The 19,299-nt window shown below is 48.8% G+C and overlaps 1 protein-coding gene across 1 annotated transcript in view; it reads left to right on the top strand.

Moving 5' to 3' along the window:
* LMF1 (lipase maturation factor 1) overlaps positions 1–19,299 on the top strand; it is a gene marked incomplete at both ends in the record, with an annotated part of 185,806 nt that overhangs the window by 61,562 nt on the left and 104,945 nt on the right. The window contains one exon of the mRNA XM_080619377.1: positions 9,860–9,925. Within this exon, the coding sequence (XP_080475503.1) occupies positions 9,860–9,925 (66 nt within the window). The remainder of the gene's footprint in view (positions 1–9,859; positions 9,926–19,299) is intronic.

The following is a 19,299-nucleotide window of genomic DNA, read 5'->3' as shown; positions in this document are numbered from 1 at the left end:
CAGGTGCCAGTTCTTGCACAGCCTAGGCTGAGCTCAGCTGGCTGTCCCCTGTCCTATAATCCTTATATGATTGAAATTTTAACTTCATAAAGCTCCTTCCTCTTCCATGAACTTGGGGTGTAAATTACATCTTCAGAATACACCGGTGTAGGTTTGGCTTTCAAAGGATGCTGAAACCATGTTTTCTGCAGGTGGTTGTGTGCAAGGCACCAGTTGCGATCTTCTCTGGGAGTGTTTCATATTTATATAATGAAAAAGCATTAAATCTGGAATTTAGAATTGCCGTTCATTGAGATTTTGGGGTTTTTTCACCCATCTTTTGTGGCATGAAGACACAGAAATGTCTTTAAAGTGACTCTAAATCTATCAGGCTGGTGCCCCGTTCCCCACCCTTCTCCCCAGAGCTGGTATCAAAAGGGGTTTGCAGACATAGCTTGAGTCACCAGCCTTTTTCCCAGCTTCCCGTGCTATTGCCCTGTCTGTACCACTTTTTTTCCCCCCCTTCAGCATTAATTTTGGGCTGAAAAAGTCTCAAAGAGAGCTTTGTTCCTCCTTGACACTCACTCCAGGGAAAAAAGGAAAAAAAAAAAAGGAAAAAGGAAAAAAAACCCGTGGAAAATCTGACATCTGCATTGTAGAGAAAAATCAATAGATAGGGAGGAATATAATTATCCCCCACTCCTGAAGGAATTTTGAAGATATTTTTTGTAACAGTGACTCATATCGGCTTCGCGCTTGAATGACATTTTAATTATTTAGGCTTTTTTTTCCCCCTTTCACTTTGAATCACCAAAGTACAGCAGCCTGGAAAGGGTACAGTTGGGCAGAGCAATCTGCTTGGGATGAAAAGGAAGGATTTGGGAGTTCAGCCGCTTTCCCTCCCTCGGAGCTGCGTGGCTCAGGGGGTGCGGAGCGAGATGCAGCACGGCAGTGGGTGATGGATCACCCTGGCTGAATCATGCTTGCTGGCATCAAGTACGTAAGGAAACAGTTTGGAGATGTTTTGCTCCTTATGGGAAGTGTAAAATCCTTACGGAGCTGTGTGATGGTGCATCTTGAACTAAGAGTTGAGCCTGGGTGTGATCTGTTGGGAAAGGGTCAGGGATGAAAGTGGGGCTGGTGGATGGGGGAGAGGCAGCAAGGGCAGTGCTGTGGATCCTGTTTGGGTGTAGGCAGATTTAATCAGCTAATTAGAAAGGCAATTGGAAGGAGAGTGAACACAGGAAGGAGGGAGAGAGAGATCTGAAGTAAATCTGGAGAGCAGAGATGTGACCAGCAGAGATGAGGTGAGAGCTTAGTGGGAGGTCTGGGGGAGCTGGAGGTTGGACCTGTGTGGACCTTCCCTGGAAGATTCTCCCCCTTGTCTCCATTGAGGTGGCTGAGCTGCATCCAGGTGGGATGACAGCCTTAGGACATGCATTGGAGGACACTTAGAGGGGTACATTGGAGATGGATTTGTGTAGTTGTCATTGTCTGTGGTGGCTATGATGTGGACATGGTGAAAGGGCTTCTGCCTAGCTCTCCTGGTATGGACCCACATGGTTCCCATGCTCTGAGCCTTCTGCTGGTCCTGGAGCAGAAGGTCTGGGGCAGGTCCTGCAGGCCTGGGGGGATTCCCCTTTACAGAGCTTCCAGTAGTGGTAGCAGGGATCTTCACACCTCAGTGTTTAGCTTAATCCTAATGGCAGGGTTTAGGAATGATGCGATAAGAAGGAGCAGTGCCCAGAAATGCTCCTCTCACTGAAACAGTGCAGCAGAAAAGCGAGGACCCATTCTCTTCACATGCCCATCCTCTCTGTTATCTGGGAAGATGATCCTCACCATGCCACAGTGTAAATTCAGCTTTCAGTATCCTAAAACCAAACAGGGAGGTGTCTTTGGAGGACACAGCAGTTGCATAGCTCACATGCCCCTCTGGTTCTGCCTTCCAGTCCTGTGTTACCTTCCCTGTGCCACCATGTGCCATGGAGGTTTGGGATTTGTGCCACGATTTAATCAAACTCATGAATTGTAGAACACAAAAACTGTCCATGAACTTGCTCTCTATGACTTAATTTTGCCTGAAATCCCTTTTGTTAGATATTCTTTCAATGATGGAGAAAGAGAGGGTGCATGTGAGGTTACTCAGCCAAGCAAGACTGGAATTGATTCAGTGGGAGTGAAGGGGTGATTCTGATTTCCACTCCCAAAGTCCCTGGGCCGCCAGTTGGCAAACCTTGCAGAAGTATTCAACAATCTACTGCGTTTGAAAGAGAATTTATTACTCATAAATAGCTATTTTTCAGCAGGATTACTGAGTTTTATAAACCAGACTTGTTCAGTGCCTTGCTGGCTGGGTCATCCTGCAGCAGGCAGGAGGAGGATGTTTTGCAGTGTGGGTTCTGCTAAGAATTTGCTGGGAAATATGATTTTATTTCTCTGGTTGCTTGTGGATCTGCTCAAGCGACTGTGTGGTCATCTTTGCTTTACCACTGTAGTAAGTTATCAGTGCTAATGATGATGCTGGAGGCAAAATAGGATCTTGGTCAAGTGCATGTGATCATAGAATGGTTTGGGTTGGAAGGGACCTTAAAGCTCATCCAGTTCCAGCACCTGCAGTGAGCAGGGACCCCTTCCACTGGAGCAGCTTGCTCCAAGCCCCTGTGTCCAACCTGGCCTTGAACACTGCCAGGGATGGGGCAGCCACAGCTTCTCTGGGCACCCTGTGCCAGCGCCTCAGCACCCTCACAGGGAACAGCTTCTGCCTAAGAGCTCATCTCAGTCTCCCCTCTGGCAGGTTAAAGCCATTCCCCTTGGCCTGTCCCTACAGGCCCTTGTCCAAAGCCCTTCTCCAGGTTTCCTGCAGCCCCTTTAGGCTCTGGAGCTGCTCTAAGGTCTTCCCTTAAGGAGCCTTCTCTTGTCTAGGCTGAACCAGCCCAGCTCTGTCAGCCTGGCCCCAGAGCAGAGCTGCTCCAGCCCTCTTTTACCTATAGCAGGCAAAGAAAATGAAAGTACAGTGACAAAAGTCACCCACCACACCTCCAGTGCTTCCAGGGCTGGGTTTGGGAAATGCTGTTCATACATGACCAGGAGCGCATGGATGGAGCAGGGCTGGTGGATGGGAAGTGCATGGAGGCTGAGCGAGGATGGTGCAGTGGCTCTGGTGATTAAAACCAGGCATTTTATTGAACACCATTTGCATTAATAAGTAAAAAGCCCTCAATGTGATTTTCCTTACTCTATGAGAAACGCTGCTGAATTTAATGCACCTTCATTGTGAGCCTGGGAGCGCCGGAGGTTGGTGATTTCGAAGCACAAGCAGGTGCTGCATCTCCATCCTCTGTTCTGCTCCTCAGACATGCCCTGAAGGGAGCGAGCTTAGGAGGGGAGAAGGTATTGAGCACATGTTTCATTCTGGATGTTAATTCAATCCAGGGTGAGCATTTTATAGTTCTCATGCGGGGAGGTTTCTGAGTGTGCAGAATGGCCTGGAGCCACACTCAGCTATAAATTAATATGACAAAGATCTCAACTTTCCCCTTCCCCAGGCCAGGTTTTCTTATTACTGGAAGGGGCTGGTGTGCACGTTCTGGCTGCCACGAGCTGGGCTGCTGTGCTCAAACCCTGGCACGTCTTTGTACCCCCCATCCCAGCAGTATGAATTTAATAACTCTGGTTGGAGCTGGATTCAAAGCAAGGCCACGGAGGTGAAAGGGCAGTTGCTGGTTCACTGAGCCACCTGTTTCCTTCCCTTTAGCTTCTATTTAATTTATATTGCTGGATAGCTTTCCCTTCTGATATGCAGGGATTGAAAAGGCCGGTCACTCACCCGCAGTGTCCAAACAGGGATCTGGGGGGGCTTGGTTTTGTCATGGGCTTGTGTGTGAGTGTGCATTGGACTTTATCATTGGCAAAAGAAAAGAAGATGTAAAAGCCATTTTCTTCTCCTCAAAAATATCTTCCCCCCTTCTTTGGTTTTATCTACTAATTAGGGCAGAACATAAACTGGGAAAAATATAACCTATTTCCAAAATTCCCTGTCTCATGCCCATTAGTCTCCAATCATTATGTCAAAATAAAGGCAGAATTCAAGTTTTTAGTTAATGCCCTGCTAGCTCAGGGCTTGGAAGAAACTTCCTAAGTTTTCGAACTCAAAAAAAAGAGGAGAAAAAAACCCCTTTTTCAAGTAATTTTGGAATGTAGATAATAAGAAACAAGTTAGTGTGCTGAGCTTCCTATAGCACATCTTTTCCATGTTTCCCAAATGGTTGCATTGCAATATGGGGCATTGTGCCAAGCTGGAATAATATAAAAGAATGTATAAATGAGAGCAATGACTTCTTATAATAGCAGTGAGTTGAACTGAGCAGTGACCCTCACTGTGACGGTGCTGAGGCACTGGCACAGGGTGCCCAAAGAAGCTGTGGCTGCCCCATCCCTGGCAGTGTTCAAGGCCAGGTTGAACACAGGGGCTTGGAGCAAGCTGCTCCAGTGGAAGGGGTCCCTGCCCCTCACAGGGGGATGGAACTGGATGAGTTTAAGTCCATAAATACCCATACGTAGTGTGGCGTCAGGTTGTCTGGGATCTGGAGGTTTTCCTCGATATTTCATACCTGTGAAATGTGGTCAGTGTGTTGTAAGATAACCGGGAGTAATGACGTTCCCAGCTGGCATATAGCCCCCTGTGTGCAGGCAAGTTTAATAAGGCAGGGAAATGGTTGTGTTGGACAAGGAGCTGAAAGTGGGATGAGAAAGGTTTTCCTCTCCTTTGGTGTCTTGTTGTATTCACGTCTTCAAGGATGCTGCAAAAAGGGACGGTTTAGTACATTGAGCAGCGGTCCAGTCTTCAAAGTGAGTGATGCTGGGTACACATTTAGCTGTCATTTCCTGCTCATTGCCTACCTGTGAGCATCTCCAACTTCTGACAGCATAAATTAGAACTAACAGGTCAATTTTGATGTTGTATCAAAAACCACATGGTACCTAGAGATGCTTGAACAGCACAGGGAGAAATTAAAGGTGGGAGGATAGATGGGAGCCATGCTTGGCATGGGAAACACCAAACACCGGAAATTGCAGGTGTTGCATTTTAATTTGCTTCCTGATCCTTGAACTTATTCATTAGAGACCACAGAGGCTTGTACATGTGAGAGAAGGAGCAGTTGGGCTGAGGCTGGTACAGCGGGTTTGTGGTAGCAGCTGCCTGTAGCTCTTGCCTGGAGGCTACAGAACGTTCTAAATACTTTTGTATGTTCTTGGATCTTGAAGGGATCAAGCAGATCAGACTCTCAAAACGCGCCCTCCAAAAGAAACGGAAAAGGCCTTTGTTGGAACGTGTCCATCCTGGTCTGTCCCACAGCCGGGAATTGCCTCCAACACAGCAAAACACCAGGTTTGGTCTTAAATCTGTCCCATCTGAGGCTGACCTGTTTTAGTCATATGTGTATGAGTACCTGGCTGCCTGAGAGCCTGGAGATGGGCTGGTTCCTTTCCGTCCTTTCCAGAGATCTGCGTGTCTGGGTCCTTCCCTTGAGTTTGAGCTGAGAGCAGATTGTGACAGAGAGCGGAAGGGCGGCCATGAAGGGAGATTGTGAGGGGAGAGAAGGGCAGCCGTGAGTTGAGATCTTGAGGGAGAGTGGAAGGGCGGCCATGAGGGGAGATCATGAGGGGAAAGGAAAGGCAGCCATGAGGGGAGATCGTGAGGGGAGAGGAAAGGCGGCCATGAGGGGAGATCATGAGGGGAGATGGAAAGGGCCACGAGGGGAGATTGTGAGGGAAGAGGAAGGACGGCCATGAGGGGAGATGGTGATGGAGAGCAGAAGGGCAGCCATGAGGGGAGATCATGAGGGGAGAGAAGGGCGGCCATGAGTTGAGATCTTGAGGGAGAGCGTAAGGGCAGCCATGAGGGGAGATTGTGAGGGATAGCGGAAGGACAGCCATGAGGGGAGAGCAGAAGGGCGGCCATGAGGGGGGATCATGAGAGTGGAAGGGCAACTATGAGGGTTGAGCGGAAGGGCAGCCATGAGGGTTGAGCGGAAGGGCAGCCATTTAGGGAGATCGTGAGGGAGAGCGGAAGGGCAGCCATGAAGGTAGATCATGATGGAGAGTGGAAGGGCAGCCATGAAGGGAGATCGTGAGGGAGAGCGGAAGGGCAGCCATGAGGGTAGAGTGGAAGGGTGGCCATGATGGGAGATCATGAGGGGAGAGGAAAGGTAGCCATGAGGGGAGATCGTGAGGGAGAGCGGAAGGGCAGCCATGAGGGCAGAGCGAAAGGGTGGCCATGAGGGGAGATCATGACAGGAGATGAAAGGCAGCCATGAGGGGAGATCGTGAGGAAGAGCGGAAGGGCGGCCATGAGGGGAGATCATGAGGGGAGAGGAAAGGCAGCCATGAGGGGAGATCGTGAGGGGAGAAAAGGGTGGCCATGAGGGGAGATTGTGAGGGAGAGCAGAAGGGTGGCCATGAGGGGAGAGGAGAAGGGAATCCATGAGGGGAGATCATGAGGAAGAGTGAAAGGGCAGCCATGAGGGGAGAGAAGGGCCGCCATGAGTTGAGATCTTGTGGGAGAGCGGAAGGGCGGCCGTGAGGAGAGATCAAGAAGGGAGAGGAAAGGCAGCCATGAGGGGAGATCGTGAGGGAGAGCGAAAGGGCAGCCATGAGGGGAGAGCGGAAGGGCGGCCATGAGGCGAGATCAAGAGGGGAGAGGAAAGGCAGCCATGAGGGGAGATGGTGACGGAGAGCAGAAGAGCAGCCATGAGGGGAGATTGAGAGGGGAAAGGAAAGGCAGCCATGAGGGGAGATCTTGAGGGAGAGTGGAAGGGTGGCCATGAGTTGAGATCTTGAGGGAGAGCATAAGGGCAGCCATGAGGGGAGATTGTGAAGGATAGCGGAAGGACAGCCATGAGGGAAGAGCAAAAGGGCGGCCACGAGGGGGGATCGTGAGAGCGGAAGGGCAGCCATGAGGGTTGAGCGGAAGGGCAGCCATGAGGGTTGAGCGGAAGGGCGGCCATTTAGAGAGATCGTGAGGGAGAGCGGAAGGGCAGCCATGAAGGTAGATCATGATGGAGAGCAGAAGGGCAGCCGCTATGAGGGACAGATGAAGGTTGGCTGCAAGTGGAGATCATGAGGGGCAGCCATAAGGGAAAACCTTGACGAGAGAGGAGGTGCGACCATGAATGGAAATCGTGATGGGAGATCAGTTTGCCCTCAGTGCGATGGGTTAGTGGTGGCCTTGGCAGTCCTGGGGTAAAGGTTGGACTCGATGATATTTAAAGGTCTTTTTCAACCTAGTTGATCCTATGATTCTATGATCTGTGGTATGGCAGCATAATGCACTGCAGCTGTGGAGTCCAGGCCAGTTCCGTATACACACAGGAATCTTGAGAATGGATTGGGAATTGTTAGCAGACTGAGAGAAATCCAGTGAATGTGAAACTCCGGCAGATGTGGGGATCCCCATTTCATCCCCTCCTCCTTCTATCCTGTGCTCACTTGGACCCAGTTACCATCTCTCAGACTAAGTTTGCACCTTCAAGAGAACAGGAGCTGACGTCCAGAAATATCAGCAGAAGCCAAATAATACAGGAAGAGTGTGTAAAACCAGAGTCAATCCGAGCTTGGAGCAGTAAGGTATGTGAGAGCTCATCCTGGCTGTGGCCATACCCAGGGATCCACAGCTCTTCCCATTGGGATTACTCAGTGGGGCACCATGTGTCATCCTCCTTTCCTGGTCCTCCTCATCAGAAACAGAGCTACAGAGCACGTAGGTTTTCATGCACTACATACTCTTATTTCTTGGTCCAACTTCATTTAAAACTCCGATGCCAGTGTGGGAGTGGAAGTGGACTCCAAGACGGCAGCAGGGGAAAGAAGCCTTGAAACGCCCCCTAATTATGAGAGTGGGAGTTTTCCGTGCTGCAAACCAGATTTGATATTCAGAGCTTTAAGTGACTTTCCTGTTTGAAAGCTTTGTAGTAAACAAAATGTGATTAACAGTCCCTTAGTGACTCATTGCAGGGAAGATTCGGATTTTCACTACGGTGCTTTTCTATCGTATACTTGTTTTAATTATCCTTGCTGAATAATAGAGCTTGATTACAGCCTGGCCAGGGTAGAAGAGGAGGTCATCAAGATAGCTGTCCTCTTTTAATATTCTAGCATTCTTGCACAGAGCCTTTCTTAGTGTCTGTCCAGCCTCTGTGCCAGCAGCAGCACATCCTGTGAGATGCTATCAATATATCCTGTAACTGTAGAAAAGGTATGAGGGGCAGAGTGAGCTGTGGGTGACTCAGGAGGGGAAGATGAAGCCGTGGCTGTTGACAGCAAGGCTATCTTGTCCCTGCCTCTGCTGCTCCAGCCTTTGCAGCTTGACGGAGGAGCGAGTGATGGGATCTGCTGGGTAACTCACTAGAGAGGAAAACTGCAGCCGCTGGTACGCACCGTTCTGCTCTCCTGTCACACAAATCCTCTGTGGTATCACTTTGCATCCATTGTGCTTTTCTCTGTGCCTTCTGCACCAGCTCTGTTTGGGATTTGGTGCTGGTACGAGGTGTCCCTTTCATGAGATGGAGACTTCCCAGGCCGGGGTATTTCTTCTCATAGTGAAGAGCTTCTTCCTAAGTGGATGTTTCTGGATATTTACTTACGATGCTGGGACAGTTTGGGGCAGGGGGAGGATCTTTAACTGGAATTTGGAATTTTCCTGAGCCCCAGACACACTAAACTATGTTTAATGATGCAAGTGGAGATTTATTTTTTTAAGGAATTTGGATGAAAACAATAGGCCAGGATGTGCCATAGAGCATCTTCTCCTCTCAGCCCTCAGATTTTAGCATTGAAACGTCACTGGTCTCTTATTGAAAACCTTCCCTAGTACAAACATATAGAAGCTTCAGGATGCTCATGGTATATCCAGGAACTGGCCCTTACAGGAACTCCCTGTATTTTTCTACTAAGGAAAGCAGGAACATTGCAATTAGTAGCAATGTCAGAGGTAGGCAAATACCCCCTAATTGTATGCAGATGATAGAGCTGGTTCAACCTTTTGACTAGTGAAGCTTTCCTCAATTTGGGATATTGTGATCCTAATCAGGGACCTTTCCCATACATCAAAGCCGACAGGCTGAACCTGCATACCTTGGGGCTGGCACAGCTTGATTGCAAGGCTTCCTGCTAGCAGGCTCATCCCTGGCCAGGTGTCTTTCCTGCTGTGGACGACTGATTCCTTTCTACTCTTCATCACTGAGGCAAAGAAATTTAATCCCAATATTACTGCCAGCCCTGGAATGGACCCACTGATTTGGAAATTTCACCCTCTTGTTGCCCTGAAATATCAATGCACAGGAACCTCTGATACCTGCTTATTTCATTGCCAACCTCTAACCTAAGGTGGAGTAGACCTGTCATTAGGGCATTCATCTGTGTTTAGATCTTGTCAGCTTCCTTCCCCTTCTGCTCTTTTGTTTCTCTAATTACTTTGGTTGCATCTCTGGTCCAGCTCTGTGAGGCTGCAGGTCCCATCGCTGTCTGTGTCGCTGCTTCCTTTTCTATAGGCGGCTTTGGGAGAGGGAGACACCTGGGTCTGGATTTTAAGATTGTGACCATGGCATGTTTAGGTCTGCAGGTGCCTTTTCACTGTTACACAGACAGGGCCCAGTGGCAGAGCTTTGTTTTTCTTATTGCTCCTTGATGCTCTGCACCTCCTGCCTGGTACCTGGTGATGCTGGGAGCCAGTGTGGGAGCCTCTGCACTTCCCTGCTGTTACCAGCTCTCCCTGTAGTTGAACCAGAGTATTTAGCATCTTGCAATAATACCTTGACATACAAGATAAAATATAATATTTGTGACTGTATTTTCTGTCTTTTATTTCTTTTCTCACCAGGGTCTGATTAAAATCCGAGGAGATCGCTGTTGGCAGGAGTTAACTTGCATGGATTATCACTATGAGGTGAGTGATCTGCACATCAAGGATAATTTCTTTTGTCTGCTTTGCTTTGGTAGAAGAATTTGCTCTCCATGTTTTCTTTCTTTATCATAGCCTTCTGTCTCTGGCAGTGCAGCAATGTCCATGTGCCAGCTAGGTGATGCTGTTTTTCCCAGTTGCATTCCTAAAAGATCAGCTTCTCTCTTTCCCTCCCCTCACCATCATGGACTGATTCAGGGGCAGACCTGAACCTCACTGAGAACGTCCTCAGTTAAAATCCTGCAGGAGAGGAACAGAAAGGAGTTTTCATTGTGTTGAATGCTTTCTGCCTATACTTCCAAAACGTGGATGTATGTAGATAGAAATAGAGCATCTCAATGCTCTCCAAGATGCAGAGCACTAATCGCTGGCAATTCAGAATCATACAGTTTTATCTTTTGGACATCTGTTGCAGTGATTACATTGCATTCTGATTAGAAACTGTGGTTTGAGTTCTGGCTCTGAGTGTTGTCTCCTCTGTGATTATGGAGAGAGGAGCTCAGCTTCCCCTCTCTTTTACCTAGATTTTTGCATTTGTGTTTTGTATAAACAGCGTTAAAAAAGAAATTGCAGCATACAGCAACGCTCCACTGGGCAAGGAGCCCTGATTAGTGAAGGAAACACAGTACTGGAGCAATATTCCCTCCCTTAGATTAACATTGCAGCCACTGAAACCTGCACACCATGGTATAGTGCCTCTGCTCTATAATCTCTCTCAGCCTGGGGCAGTTTCTGATGCTGGATTTGTTGGTAAGACCTGAGCTGTCAGCCCCTGGGGGTGTACCTTCGGGGTGATGTTCTCAGTGGACCTTCATCACGTCTGGAAACCATTTTCCCCTTCCAATTAACCCTCGCCGAGCCTGACTTCCCTGACCTGCAGAACGTGTTCTGAGGTGTTGCCTATGAATGGCTGTGCGGGGCAGGCACTGAGCAATGGAAGTGGGGATGCTCGGACAGGACCTCAGTCTTTCCACCTTGTGTGCAGAGAATTGCATGTGAGTGCCAGGAACTGTGTTACCAGTCCTGTTAGAGGTTTGGGATTCCTCTTCCCAAAATAGGAAAGAGATCCATCCATTTCCCAGGTGCTGACACCTTTATTTTTTGCTCCTGGTTAACTGGTTGCTTATTGTGAAATGGAATTTTGCAGGTCCAGGAAGCTCTACGTTTTCAGCTTTAACGCTCCTTTATTTTTCTGTTACCTTCTTTTACTTGCAGTGGGTTTCACTCACTGAATGCCCATTACACAGGCTGCTCAGTGAGCTCTTGTTGCCCCATCAGTATCCTGCTTCATTCTGAGTAAAACTTTGGATGCAAAGACCCTTTAGTGCTGTCACTCTTCATCTCAAACACAGAGGTGGCTGCAGTAAATTGTCCTTCCTTTCTGCCATGCCCTGCCAGGCACCTGGCAGCAGGCTGAGAAAAGCCAGCTCCAAGTGAGCCCCGCAGCACCCCGGGGCCGGCTCCGCCGTGACCCCAGCCCACATCAGTCAGCCTGCATAATCCCAGATAGTTCAAATCAAAACCAGAATCAGTTCTGGAGCCCACAAGGGCTAATTAAGACCATTCCTGTCATATCCATAATGCAGGATCCCCAGCCTGTATGAGTAATTGGGAACAGGGACAGGGGGCAGATCACATTATCAATATAAATTATTTTAATCCACACAAAAGAAGTTGCAATAAGAGGAAAATGAAAGAGGCCAAACTTTGTCTCCCAGTGATAACAAAAAGGTGCAATTCACCTGCTGTTTTCAACCGGTCAGAAGGGAGGGAGAAAAGGGTGATACTGAAGATACATCTGCAAGGAGGGGAGGGAACTGGGAATCTGCTCATAATTAGGATGATATAACTGGGTATTGGACCAGCTCGTAAGTGGACTTGAGCCAAGTGGAGTCTGCTGTGATGTATGTTGGCCACCCCAGCTCTCTTGTTCCAGTCGTGAGCTGCAGTCCAAAATCTACATGGGCTTCTCTGCCAAGAGAATTAATGAAAACACATGGCCTCCATCTCTGGCATGGTGAGCGCGCCCTGGACTATTTATTTGTAGTAGAACCAGCAGCTATGCTGGTGGAAAATAACATTTCCCCTTTTGTCAGGAATCGTGTGTGAAATAGTAAAATGTTGTTATGGCTTGGGTAATTAAACGGAGCATATTTTCCCTCCCTCTTTCCTTTCTAATGTGCAGGGCCTTAATCCCAGCCTTTATGGAGATCTGTTCCTCAACTGAAGCCTCTCTGTTTAGAGGGCTTACGATCTGTGACGCTGTGTAATTTGGAGAGGGAAATGGCAGAATGCATGGTTTACATAGGAAAGGTATTTTCCTACCAGCCTAAGTCTGCTCTGATCCCTGAGGGGTAGATGGGCTCCAGTGAGTGTGGAAGAGAAAGGCAGGCACTGATGGAGATGAGAAGACTTTGCTTTACCACCATACCCAGCCTGGCACATGGAAACTGCTTGGAGGCTGGGGTGGAGGTAGAAGCAGTCGGTGGATTAATCGTGGCTCTGGGTGCCAGGAGTCCCAAACTCTAATCCCCGCTTGGCAAAACACCATAAACAGAGAGTTCAACCTCCTTCTGTGTTAGTTTCTTTGCTAACTTGGCCATAAGCTCCCAGGTAGGTGCATTATGTTTGCACCCTGATATGGATGTGGATCAGGGCTCCTGGTGCCCCAGAGCTTCACGTGCAGATGTGTCCATGTTAGCATGTGAAAATGGACCTGCCTGAGAAGGTGCAGGCAAGTGATGTCCTGGAGTCTGATGTGCCATGGGCTTTATCTGTTGTCTGTTGGCTTTTGTCCCTGTTAAGGAGTCCCAGTCAAAGGGAGGCTTTTGCTCAGTGGAACCTCTTCCTGAGGCAGTTAATGCAGAGTGAAGCTGCTTCTGGGTTTCAGGTCTGTTTGTCATCATGATTATTAAGCATTTATCTACTGTGTACATAAGGGTTTACAAATCTGCTTGCAGCAGTTTGCAAGCTGGAGCTAGATTTCTGCTTCCACTGGAGCATATGGCACAGATCCCACGGTGTTCAGCAGCATCTCATCTGTTGGGGAAGACAGAGGCAGCCTTGGTTCCCGGCTTGTGTGAGAGTGGAGGTGTGGCTGGGCATGTCCCCGTGATCCAGAGGCATATTTCAGCCCCTGTGGAGTGCAGCATCTCCTTCCCATAGCCAGGCTCCCATTGCACCAGGGAAGAAGTCTGCTATGGAAGGTTCTGGCCACTCAAGGCTGTTTCTGGAGCATGCAGGACATTGCCCAAGCATGGATGGCAACAGCTTCTAACTGCTGTTAGATACCATCTCTGTGAGCCAGGCATGGGAGCGGGGAGCACCGACTTGTTCCCCAGGGGCCCCTTCCCACTCCCTCCCGTGCCAAGCTTTATCTGGCCCAAGCTTTGCTAGTTCTGGGTGTGCTGCTCAGCTGGCACAAGCACAATGTCTTAACGTGCTCCAAATGGAGAAAATCCTCTTGTGCAAGACCCGTATTTTACAACCTCTCCACAAACCTGCAGCTCCCCGACCCTCAGTGCTTGCACCGCAGAGCACCTTGCGACCATATGTGTTGGCACAGGCCAGGTTGGAGTGGCACAGCCTGGAGACCAGCAGTTCTGACCCACAACCAGTCCAAATGGAGCCTGTGGGTTTGGATGCTGGTGGTGGTCTTGGCAGAGCAGTTAAGCAGATAATCTTTGGGCTTTAGAAATGGGAAAAGTCCTCCATGGTCACATCGATGGCATCGCCCTATGTTCCACTGCAGAAGTAGTCCCTGTGGGATGCAATCCAGTGATGCATTTTTATAATGGCTGCCAAAGTGCTGTTGCTTTTTAATTACAGACAGATATCTTATAAAATTCAGCCACCAACTGGTAGGAACAGCTGCTGAAGCAGCTGCTGGGGCAGGCGAGTGTGGGGAGGAGGGTCCTGCTGGGCATCCTGCTCCTCTGCTTTGCACTGAAACTGCCCAGGGACTGCTCAAAACACCCAGAGGGTCCCTTATGTGGGACCTGGGTGGACTGTCTTTGGCTGGGCTGGTGCTGGGTGCAGCTCAGCAGAGGTGAGAGCCGTGGCATGAACCAGGCAAGGAAACTGTGGCCCTTCTGCTCACTACAAGGACAGCTCGTATTTTCATGGAATCACAGACTGGTTTGGAAGGGACCTTAAAGCTCATCCAGTTCCAGCCCCAGCCATGGGCAGGGACCCCTTCCGCTGGAGCAGCTTGCTCCAAGCCCCTGTGTCCAACCTGGCCTTGCACACTGCCAGGGATGGGGCAGCCACAGCTTCTCTGGGCACCCTGTGCCAGCGCCTCAGCACCCTCACAGGGAAGAGCTTCTGCCTAAGAGCTCATCTCAGTCTCCCCTCTGGCAGGTTAAAGCCATTCCCCTTGGCCTGTCCCTACAGGCCCTTGTCCCAAGCCCCTCTCCAGGTTTCCTGCAGCCCCTTTAGGCACTGGAGCTGCTCTAAGTTCTCCCCTTAAGGAGCCTTCTGTTCTCCAGGCTGCCCCAGCCCAGCTCTCTCAGCCTGGCTCCAGAGCAGAGCTGCTTCAGCCCTCGCAGCATCTCCATGGCCTCCTCTAGACTCACTCAAAAAGCTCCATATCCCTCTTGCGCTGCTGCCCCAGAGCTGGATCAGGACTGCAGGGGGTTCTCCCCGGAATGCAGCAGAGGAGCAGAATCTCTTCCCTGAGCTGCTGCTCACACTCTGACGGTGCAGCCCAGGGCACAGGGGGGGTTCTGGGCTCAAGTGCACACTGAAGCTGGGTCATGGGGAGCTCCTCATCGCCCAACACCCCAAATCCTTCTCCTCAGGGCTGCAATTCTGTACTTTTAATTTTAAGGTAGTTGTTTTTAGGTGATGCTTTGAGGGGAATGCCTTTTATCCAAGAGTTTCTCAATGATTTGCATCCTTTGCTGCAGAAAGCCAGGCTAGGAAGGCACACTTAGTGCAGAGACAGAGGGATAAAGGGAAAGGAAAGCCAAAGCCGGCTCTCAAAGCAACAAAATCTCTGTCAGCATTGGAAGTAAGACCCATGATTTGCTTCCATGTACTGGAGTCATCTGTAGGTGCTCAGTATCAGTCTGTTGCCATGAAGCAGGAAAGTTTGAAGGACTTTGCTGAAGCGGCCTCTACTTCACAACTGAGTCACGTTTTAGTTCTACGCGTAGGACGCTGCGCAGCCACAAAGGTCACTCCTTCTGATTTGTACAAATTGTCACTAATTATTCTGTGACTGTTTCTCTGAAATAGAGGCTGTCAGTCACTGCTCCAGCTTCTGGCATGCAGCAGCGCTGGGGTTCCTGGAGAAGCTCTCCAGAGCACAATGTCTTTTGTACCTAATTATGGGCTTGCTGACTGATAGCTGTGCTGATAAGGGTGAGAAGGAAGCTCTAACTGCTCTTTAACTGCCTCTTGATTTCTTTTCTCCCTTCTCTTCCCTCCATTAAGCCTCGTTAGACTTTTCATCTTGCTTATCCCAATCTGTTATGAAACAAAAAGTAAATAATATCTAGCAATTCGTTTTGATAAATCAGAAAATGATCTGCTTTCATCATCCCTGATGTCTCAGGATGGGCTTTATTCCAACAGTTTGCAATGCTGGAAGCAAAAATGTTCCTAACAGGGAAGCAGGTACTCAGACCTTCTGCTCAATATGTGTGTTTAAAGTTACAAATTCATGCGAGGGAAATAGTGCTGAATTAAACAGAAAACAAGAATATTTCAAAGAAGTAACAGTCAAAGCATTTTGGAGATGTGCCAGAGCTGCCAGAGGGGAGAGATTGAGATGAGCTCTTAGGCAGAAGCTCTTCCCTGTGAGGGTGCTGAGGCGCTGGCACAGGGTGCCCAGAGAAGCTGTGACTGCCCCATCCCTGGCAGTGTTCAAGGCCAGGTTGGACACAGGGGCTTGGAGCAAGCTGCTCCAGTGGAAGGGGTCCCTGCCAGTGGCAGGGGTTGGAGCTGGAGAAGCTTTAAGGTCTTTTCCAGCCTAAACCATTCCATGATTCTATGAAAAGGATATGGAAGTGCAGCAGTCCATGCTTGCAAAGCCTGAAGTGAGCTCAGCACTGCTGGATGTGTGGCTGGAAGCCTAGGGCAATTGCTGCCCTCAGCATCTGGGAGAATTTTAAGAAGTGACCATGGGATTTGGTAGATACTCTGTGCATTTCTGTGGTTCCTCACAGCCCATCATTACTTGAAACAGTAAAATGTGTACTCTGAGTGGACTTAAAGGTCTTTTCCAACCTAGTTGTGTCTGTGATTCTGACTCCAAGTGAGTTGTGGTTCATCTCTGCCCTCACTGGACATCTTGCCATATAGAAGCCAAAGCTGGTGTTGATGAGTCCTCTGTAAGGAGAGCAAGGAGAAGACGAAGTTCTGACCATGGTGGATTATAAATGCAGTTTATTTTCATCTCCTGCTGTGAAAGCAAACTGTTCTTTGAGTTAAGGCGACTGACAGGAAAGGGAAAAGCAGTTTGTGTTCCGCTTTTTGAGTTTTTCCATTTGGTCAGAAGTTTTGAAACAGGACCTTTTTGGAGGCATAATTGAAAAACCAGTTGTCTTCATTCACACGTACTGAAATGCTGCCTAGTGTGGGTTTGAACTGAGGATTAGGTGCTTTCTTCTGGCTTTTGGTGATTTGCATGATGTCAGTGCTAGAGATGGAAGAAGGGCCGGTTCCTGACCTTGCCTGTGATCAATTAAGTAACAGGATCCATCATAAGGTAAGTGCATGAAGCAATAATATTGGCAGATAAATGTCAACACGACATCAAAAGCTTATTACACTGTATCTGGATTTTGTATCAGGCTGCTTCAAGAAGGTCTCTATCTGAGATGGGTTTTCAGATGAATCCCAGGTGCTCTACACTGGATGCAAGATCTCTTTGAGTGCAGTTTGCTGGAAATGTTTGTTATTCCCAACTTTGGGCTGGGCTCTGTTGTGCTAATAATAGTTAAATGTGCATATCACTTCAAAAGAGAGGGAGGAAATGCTTTTAAAGGTGGAATTTGGGCTGGTTTTCCAGGGTTTGGGATGCTGGCAGCAGGTTCTGCTGCAGCTGATCAGCGCTTCTGGAAGTGAAGTCTGAGCTGTCAAAGGCAAGAAGTTTTTCCAGTGTAACTGTGCTTGTGGAGCTGGGAGTTTAGAAGACAGAATGATAAATACTGACATTTGTGTCCAGTCATGCTGCTTCGTAAACAGTGACAAGGGATGCAGGTCTTCTGTGGTTAAAGAATGCTCTAGAAGAACTAGGGTGAGTAACAGTGTTTGATTTTAAGCAGAGCAAAATCAGATTTCTCCTACCTGCAGGAACATAGAATCCCGGAGTGGTTTGTTTTGGAAGGGACCTTAAAGCTTATCCAGTTCCAGCCCTCTGCCACAAGCAGGGACACCTTCCACTAGAGCAGCTTGCTCCAAGCCCCTGTGTCCAACCTGGCCTTGAACACTGCCAGGGATGGGGCAGCCACAGCTTCTCTGGGCACCCTGTGCCAGTGCCTCAGCACCCTCATAGTGAAGACACTGTAGGTGATGTCTTAAGCAGAGAAGGCAGAGAAGCTGCTCTCCAGGGTCATGCACATGTGAGACCATAGGTTTGCTGTCAGCAGTGTTTGGTTCAGGAGTCTGGCATGACCTACCCTGAACAACAAACAGGACAGATGAATGGGAAGGGGATTCCTAGCCACTTGGGAATCACACCTGGTTCCCAGAGTCTACATTAGTTCAGCTATGATATTCATCAGGATCAGCATCCTGGCAGTGAATGTAGGAGGAGGAATATCTGCTCAGAGAACTATAGAAAGAAAAGGCAGAGCTGTGAATCGGCATCATAGAGCAGAGGCAGCATCTTTGGTCCAGGCTCAGGAAACCACATTCTACTGAAGTAAATTGAATGTAAGTAGGTGGTGAGAGAGGAACTTTCAGGATAGCTTTAGAAGGAAACTAATGGCGGGAATAAGAGGGATTAGCACACAGTAGGAGATCCCTCCCAGTCACCCTTACCATGAGTGGCAGAGCCCAGGTTTTGCTGTGGGATTCTATCTCTTTATTTCTTCACCAAAAGTAACTGTATTAAGGCAAAGTCAAGTGAGCAACCTCTTGATTCTCACGTTGGTATAAGCCAGGCTGGTCAGTGGCACCTGCCTCCCACTGCTTGCCCCAGCTTTCCCCTGATTGCCAGCAATATTAAACTAAACCAGGATAAATTAGCGAAAGTTCAGTGAAATGTCCCCCAGGGATCTTTCTGTTGTGAGCCTTTGGAGGGTTTTGAAGCATAGGAAGACATTATCCTTCCCCACTGCCGGGATCAGCAGCAGAACTGTCAGTCACACGCTCTAAATGCATTGGGAATATGCCAATACCGTTTTCAGCAGTAATACAATTCCTCTTCCTGGATTCTTTTCTGGTTTTCTTAAGGATTTGTTTTAAGCCTGGTGAAAGCTTCCTGTACAACTATTGGATTTCAGCTCTTTGTTACACTCTCCCACTGTTTCAACCTCATTTAGAGACCACCCAGGACCCTCATCACTTGCCCTTAAATATTCTCCTCTTTTCTCTTCCTCCTCCCTACATCTATTTGTTCTTTTTCAATCCTAATCAGATTAGTCCTTACAACCGATTTTTCAGCCACTTAATCAGCTCTGTGTGCTCTGACCCTGTCCCTAGCTTTTATCCAGCTGGGCAGCTTCTCCAGTGGACAGGAATGATGGAGCCCATTGCTTCCCTCTGCCTACCAGGGGGCTGTGGGGAATAATCAACTGCTCATGGAAATGTTCAGGACCCAGGAGGTTTGTCAGCTTCGAAGATAGCAGAGGCAATGCTCTGGTAATTATTTAAATTGTGGATTTATGAGCTTAGTTAATGGTGTGTTTTAAGAAATGTGCAAAGAGGAGAAAGATGACAAATTTCAGTGCTAACAGGAAGGCAAAAACAAGAGGGAAAAATAGTAGAAGAAAATTTAAGAGCTTTCCAGTGTTTCATAGAATTATAGAGTTACAAAGTGGTTTGGGTTGAAGGGACCTTAAAGCTCATCCAGTTCCAACCCCTGCCACGGGCAGGGACCCCTTCCACTGGAGCAGCTTGCTCCAAGCCCCTGTGTCCAACCTGGCCTTGCACACTGCCAGGGATGGGGCAGCCACAGCTTCTCTGGGCACCCTGTGCCAGCGCCTCAGCACCCTCACAGGGAAGAGCTTCTGCCTAAGAGCTCATCTCAGTCTCCCCTCTGGCAGGTTAAAGCCATTCCCCTTGGCCTGTCCCTACAGGCCCTTGTCCCAAGCCCCTCTCCAGGTTTCCTGCAGCCCCTTTAGGCACTGGAGCTGCTCTCAGGTCTCCCCTTCAGGAGCCTTCTCTTCTCCAGGCTGCCCCAGCCCAGC

This window comes from Psittacula echo, assembly GCF_963264785.1.
Source record: "Psittacula echo genome assembly, chromosome: 5".
In the NCBI taxonomy this organism is placed as follows: Eukaryota; Metazoa; Chordata; class Aves; order Psittaciformes; family Psittacidae; genus Psittacula; species Psittacula echo.
Note: the sequence above shows the minus strand (reverse complement) of the source record. Positions and strands in the feature narration are given on the sequence as shown.